A 7,268-nucleotide genomic window follows, 5' to 3' on the forward strand; every position below is an offset into this window, starting at 1 on the left:
TTTGAAGTTATATCAGATCGTTTTTTGTCATTTCCTGGGCCGTAGTAGTCAATTGTATGTGTTAATATGGCTAGGCCACAGTCCTTAAGTATTTTTTCAAATACCGGTCTGGATGTTACTTGTGAAGGTGTTATTTAGATGAGATTAACAACTAAATGAGGAGGGTTTGAGTATAGCAGACTACCATCTGTTATGTGGGTGGGCCTGATCTAATCAGTTGAAAGTCTTAAGAGAAAAAAGACTGAGGCCCTCTGAGCAAGAGGGAATTCTGCCTCTAGACTAACTTCCCTTTCAAGCTGCAGCATCTACTCATCCCTATGTCTTCATCCTGCTGGCCTACCCTGCAGATTTGGCCCCACCAGACCCACAATTGCATGAATCAAATCCATAAAATAAATTTTTCCTCTTTTTCCCTCTCTCTCTCCATACAACCTATAGGTTCTTCTTCCTGGAGAACCCTAATTAATACAGCTTTTGATACCAAGAGTGGTTCCTGAGGAACAAAATATTAAGGGTGAGTTTTCTGAATTGGTCCTGGGGTTTGTGGAATTGGTTCTATGATCAGATTAGATTTCAAGGTACTAGAAAGGCAAGATGGCAAAGGAGTAGGGACCCTATTTCAACTGGCATCCTGCACTTAGTTAGATATCTACCAACCATTCTGAACACCCACAAGATCAGCCTGTGATGGAAGAATATATATCTGGATCTCTACAAGCAGAAAATCTCCAGCATCTTGAGGTACGATATGTGGAGCTGTGAGTCTGTGGGCAGATATTGGAAAATAAACAGAAAGGGGAGGGAGATGCCATAAGCTGGTCCCAAGAAGGTGATATTTCAGTGGAGCACAAAAGGGTCCTGTGCTGGGGACCGGGCACAGACTCGCAGACTAGTAGCAGTGGGGAAAGAACTTTAGTGCAGTCCCCAGGCAGGACCCAGGTGCCGCAGGTACGTACTCGCGAATGTGGGCAGCTCGCGGGTTTAGAAGCACAAGGGGCAGAGACATGCCTGGCCCTTCGATAGACCTCTGGGAGAGCTGTTGTGGGGCGCACCAGCCGGGAGGCTGTGGTTTTTAGCAGCACAGACAGAAACGGAGACTGTGTGTCCTAGAGATCTCAGTGAAGGCCAGACCATGATTTCTCTGGTCTAGGACAGAGGTTTGGGTGTGGTCATTTCTGCTCTGACTCTCCGAAGACACCGAAGAGACATGGAAAGCCACCAGAGAACAAAAGCTCAAAAACCAGTTTTCACTGAGTGCCCCCCAGCCCCAACAGGGGCCAGGGCAGCTCTGCCCAAGCAGGGTTGCATGAGTAAGAGCAGGGCAGGACCTTCCCCCAGAAGACAGGCTGGAAGAACAAGAGGACAACAACTCTAGGGTCCCTATAAGACAGGTGCATCTTGCTTGGGTCGTGGTTAATACTCTGGACTCTGTACATTCCCTCAACCACCCCGCAACAGAATGACTAAGAGGAGGAACCCCAAACACAGAAAAGAATCAGAGACTGTGGCTTCTGCCACAGACCTGATGGATATGGATATAAGCAAGATATCAGACATACACTTCAGAGTAGCAATTATGAAGTTGATATCTATGCTTGAGAAAAATGTTAGTGATGATATAGAATCTCTAATGGCAGAAATGAGATCTAATCAAGCTGAATGTAAAAATGCTATGAATGAGATGTAGTCTGAACTGGATACTCTGACAGCCAGGGTAAATGAGGCTGAAGAACGAATTAGTGAGCTAGAAGATAGAATGATAGAAAAGAAGGATGCCGAGGAGGCCTGGGATAAACTCCTGAAAGCCCAAGAGATCAGACTGAGAGAGATTAATGATGCCATGAAACATTCCAATGTCAGAATTATTGGGATCCCTGAGGGGGTAGAGAGAGAGAAAGGACTAGAAGATATACTAGAGCAAATTGTAGCTGAGAACTTCCCTAATCTGGGGAATGAAACAAGCATTTGTGTCCCAGAGGCAAAGAGGCCCCCTCCCAAGATCAAAGAGAATAGATCAATGCCTGGACACATAATAGTAAAACTTGCAAATCTTAGAACCAAGGGAGCAATCCTGAAAGCAGTGAGGGGGAAGAGATTTCTTACGTACAGAGGGAGGAACATCAGAATGATGTCAGACCTGTCCAGAGAGACCTGGCAAGCCAGAAAGGGCTGGCAAGACATATTCAGGGTACAAAATGAGAAGAACATGCAGCCAAGGATACTTTATCCAGCAAGGCTGTCATTCAGAATGGATGGAGAGAGAAGGAGTTTCCAGGACCAGCAGATACTGAAAGACTATGTGACCACCAAGCCGGCCCTGCAAGAAATATTCAGGGGGTTTCTATAAAAGAAAGACCCCAAGAGTAGTATAGCCCAGAAATTTACAGAGAGAATCTATAGGAACAGGGACTTCACAGGCAACAGGATGGCACTAAAATCATGTCTTTCAATAGTCACTCTCAACGTGAACGGCCTAAATGCTCAGATAAAAGGGCACAGGGTTGCAGATTGGAGAAAAAGACATGACCCATCCATATGCTGTCTACAAGAGACTCATTTTGAACCTAAAGATACATCCAGACTGAAAGTGAGGGGATGGAGAACCATTTTGCATGCCAACAGACCTCAAAAGAAAGTTGGGGTAGCAATTCTCATATTTAGATTTTAAGCTAAAGACTGTAGAAAGAATTATAGAGGGACACTATATCATTCTTAAAGGGTCTATCCAACAAGAAGACCTAACAATTATAAATATCTATGCCCCCAACATGGGAGCATCCAACTACATAAGCCAACTGTTACCCAAAAGAAAGAAACATATTGATAATCATACTTGAATAGTAGGAAACCTCAACACTCCACTCTCAGCAATAGACAGATCATCTAAGCAGAAGATCAACAAAAAAACAAGAGGTTTGAATGACACATGGGACCGGATGGACTTCATAGATATATACAGAACATTCCACCCTGAAACAGCAGAATACTCATTCTTCTTGAATGCACATGGAACTCTCTCCAGAATAGATCACATACTGGCTCACAAAACAGGTCTCGACTGATACCAACAAATTGAGATTATTCCCTGCATATTTTCAGACCACATGCTTTGAAATGAACTCAGTCACAAGAAAAAATTTGGAAGGAATTCACACACTTGGAAGCTAAAGACTATCCTGCTAAAGAATGTTTGGGTCGACCAGGAAATTAAAGAAGAACTTAAATAATTCACGGAAACCAATGAGAATGAAAACACATTGGTCCCAAACCTATGGGATAATGCAAAGGTGGTCCTAAGGGGGAAAAACATAGCCAAATGTATTTGGCTCAAAAAAGTAGAAAAATTCTGAATGCACAGCTAACCTTACACCTAAAGGACCTGGAGAAAGAACAGCAAATACAACCTAAACCAAGCAGGAGAAGAGAAATAATAAAGATTAGAGCAGAGATCAATGAAATAGAAACCAGAAAACCAGTAGAGCAGATCAACGGAACTAGAAGCTGGTTCTTTGAAGAATTAGTAAGTCGATAAACCTCTGTCCAGACTTATCCAAAAGAAAAGAGAAAGAACCCAAATTAATAAAATTATGAATGTAAGGGGAGAGATCACGACTAGCACCAAAGAAAGAGAGACAATTATTAGAAATTATTATTACCAACTATATGCCAATAAATTAAGCAACCTGGAAGAAATAGATGCCTTCTGGAAACCTATAAACTACCAAAACTGAAACAAGAAGAAATTGACAATCTGAATAGACCAATAACCAGTAATGAAATTGAAGCAGTGATCAGCCCAGCCAAACCAAACCACATAATTGTGAAAATTAATAAGTAGTTTTGTTTCAAGGAACTAAAGTGTGGAGCAATTTGCTTTTTATCAACAATTAACTGATACTTTAGTAGGTCAGTGGCATGAAAATCCCAGTTTGCCTGTAGGTGTCATGGCTTCAATCTTTACTAACAACCGTAAGCTTTCTCTGAGACCTTAATATAGTTTTTTTTTTTTTATTTTAAGATTTTATATATATATTTATTTATTTATTTGAGAGAGAGAGAGAGAGAGAACACATGCACAAGAGGCAGGAAGGGCAGAAGGAGAGGGAGAGAGATAAACCTCAAGCCAATTCCCTGCAGAGTGTGAAGCCTGACGTGGGGCTCCATCTCCCAACACTGAGATCGTGACCTGAGCCAAAACCAAGAGTTGGGTGCTACTATGTAAACTCCCCCAGTCTACAGTATTTTGCTATAGTATCCCATTCAACGGGTTTAGGTAGACTGGGAAAAGTTTCCTTTAAAGTCATGACATTCATTACTACTACAAAAATTACAAACTAAAATACAATTTTCCAACCTCAAAGTACCTTAAATGGCTTATATTTTTGGGAAATCTCAAAGAGAAGGAATCTCTCAGGTAAATTTACCTTTCATTGTTACTGTTAATCCCCTCAAGGCTGAAAATGGTGTGGAGCTAAACTCTCTTTGATGAGCTCGGCAGAACATTCCAAGGGAGTGTAGAGAAGATGCTGGAGGAACTGCTCAAAACATCACCTGTGAACATAGTCTCCCCAATTCTTTTCCTTTATTTTACCACTGTGTACCCCAAATAATGATAGTAATAGTAGTAGCAAGAGTAATACAATAATAATTGATATCATGGTTATAGGGCTTACTATAAAACCCATATTAATTCATTTGATCCTTAAATGATTGGTTTATTGTAGTCTCCATTTGATTGAAATTAAAGTCAAGGCACAGAGGGTTTAAGTGATTTTTTTCCTGGCCACACAGGTAGAAAGAGGCAAACCCAGGGTCTGTGCTGTCCCACAAACCTTCTTCATTGCCTATCTGTAAACCTGCATGATCGCCACTGCTTTAATGTTATAACTAATTAGGGATTATTGACTTTAGCAAATCACTGATAAATGAACTTGTTACTGAGAAGTCAATTATACCTAAAACGCTAGATGACAGAGAGAATATTAAAAAAGACGCACACAAAAAATCATCTCCTTAAAAACCCCGAATGGCTGACAAGATAACAAAATATTACCAGGAAGACAGGAATTCAGTAAGGTGAATGAGCATGAAAGCTGCTTTTATTCTTCCCAGAAAATAAGGCTTCTTTGGAGGACATGCATCAGGGGCCAGAGGGTGTGAACAATATTCTTTCATACATCAGTTGTTTAGCCAATACTTTATTATGGGGAAATTGGATGGTTAACATACTTTCATTTCTACACAAAATACTACATAAGAAACAATCTTTTTCTGGTTATGCTCTGTTTGCCCCTAACCCTCAAGGTCCTTCTCTGGCTTGTCTTGCTCCAAAAGGCTAATTTCTGAGAACTGAATCATTCAGTCCACACTTCCCTCTTGCTTCCAGTTGGGTGGGGCCAATAGGAAACAGGGCACAAGTTGGGAGGGTACAAACAGAGAGAGGTTGGGGTATTTATCTCCCTGCTCTCTCCTTGCTTGGCCGTAGTTCTGTCAACTGTTGCTTCTTCCCCCCAAAGCCACAGTTCCTACCAAGTGTTTTCTCTCCATAAACCTAGCTCTTACAGGTCTCTGATAATACTGTACCCTCTTGCGTCTGTGAGGTCTAGGAATGATCGTGGCTTCTTGCGACTGCTAGGATGAAATGTGTTGCTACCGTATTGGTTCCTTTACTCAGATTTCTAAATACAATCGTTTTATTATTTTTTTCAATCAAAATTTATTGAATGAGCCATGTCTTTCCAGCTGATACCTGAGATGTAGTGTTATACTTCTCATTGTTATGCTCATTAGTTAATTTCCTTTCTAGAAGAGAATTACTGAGTGAAATAGTAGAAGCATTTTAAAGGTCTCTGATACACGTAGCTAAACGATATCCAGATAGTTTATGCCATTTTTAAAAGATTACTCTTAGCATTTTCTGGGAGAAATCCCAGTTGCATGGAGATTTGCATGAGCTGGAATCAAACCCTTGCCTGAAGGTTGGACGCTCCCCTAGTTGTTCTGGGAGAGGCAATTCCTGGTAAGCAGTCTCCCCAGGGTCCCCTTCATGTCGCTGTTCCTCAGGGTGTAGATAAGCGGGTTGAGCACTGGAGTTCCCAGTGTGTACACCAGTGAGATGAACTGATCTTGCTTGGGGTAGTAGCTGGAGCTGGGGCGCAAGTACATGAAGGCACAGCAGCCGTACTGCAGCAGGACCACAGACAGGTGGGAGGAGCAGGTGGAGAAGGCCCGGTGACGCCCAGCTGCTGAGTGGATCTTGAGCACGGCAGCCACAATGAAGACATAGGAGGTGGCAATGAAGAAGAAAGGGATGGCAATGGCCAGTGTGGCTGCCACGAGCACTGACAGCTCATGAATGTGGCTGTTGGCGCAAACAAGCCGCATCACTGGTGGCACATCGCAAAAGAAGTGCTCGAGAGTGCGAGTCCGGCAGAATGGCAGAGAGAAGATGAAGGCCGCCAGTTGTATGGACAGGAACAAGCCAATGACCACAGAGGCCATGACCAAACGGCCACAGAGAGTTAAAGTCATGGTGAGAGGGTACTGCAAGGGATGGCAAATGGCAACATAGCGGTCATAGGCCATGACGGCCAAGAGGAAGCAATCGGCACTTCCAAGCCCGATGAAGAAAATCATCTGAGTGGCACAGCCCAGGAGGGTGATGGTCTTCTCTGACTGTAGGGTGTTGGCCAGGATGTGGGGCACCACCACAGCCGTGTAGCAGACTTCTACTCCTGAGAGGCTGCCCAGGAAATAGTACATGGGTGTGTGTAGGCGGGCTTCTGTCTGGATGGCCATTATAATTAGCACATTCCCACTGATGATCAAGGTATAAACTAGGCTGACTCCAAGGAAGGACAAGGCACGGAGCTCTGGTTGGGAGGGATAGGCCAGGAACACAAATTCCATCAACAGTGAGTGATTTCCCCAGATCATTGAGCGAACAGATTTTCTCTGCGGAGAGTTACAAAGACAGGAGGAAACATTGGACCAACGATATATTAGTTCACATTTTGAGCCATGATCTAATCTAAGCAGGTCTGGAGTTAGAAACGGAGAATTATTAGAACTAACTCTCTTTTGCTCCTCTTTTATCAAGTCTCTTCACATAAGTATCTATAACTTAATTTCTAAGTGCCAAGAGTTGGCCTAAATTGTGTAAGAATCTTTTGAGAAAATGAGGCAGAAGAAGTTTATGGTCTTCAAAATGATTTTTAGTGGACGTGGAATGAAAATTAATGCTTTCAGTAAATTTGCAAGAACGTATC

The 7,268-nt window shown here is 42.6% G+C and overlaps 1 protein-coding gene across 1 annotated transcript; it reads right to left on the reverse strand.

Annotated features, from left to right (window-relative positions):
* Nucleotides 1-5,991: 5,991 nt before the first annotated feature.
* On the reverse strand, nt 5,992-6,936 carry LOC103666129 (olfactory receptor 10W1-like). Its single transcript, XM_008694158.2, has one exon. It carries the CDS (start codon nt 6,934-6,936, stop codon nt 5,992-5,994), a length of 945 nt encoding a protein of 314 aa, XP_008692380.2.
* Between the last annotated feature and the right edge of the window lie 332 nt (nt 6,937-7,268).

This window comes from Ursus maritimus, unplaced genomic scaffold (assembly GCF_017311325.1).
Source record: "Ursus maritimus isolate PB19 unplaced genomic scaffold, ASM1731132v1 scaffold_23, whole genome shotgun sequence".
NCBI lineage: Eukaryota > Metazoa > Chordata > Mammalia > Carnivora > Ursidae > Ursus > Ursus maritimus.

Excerpts from the sequence above, each read along its gene's own strand:
- LOC103666129 (XM_008694158.2), bottom strand. The coding sequence starts at position 6,936 with ATGATCTGGGGAAATCACTCACTGTTGATGGAATTTGTGTTCCTGGCC.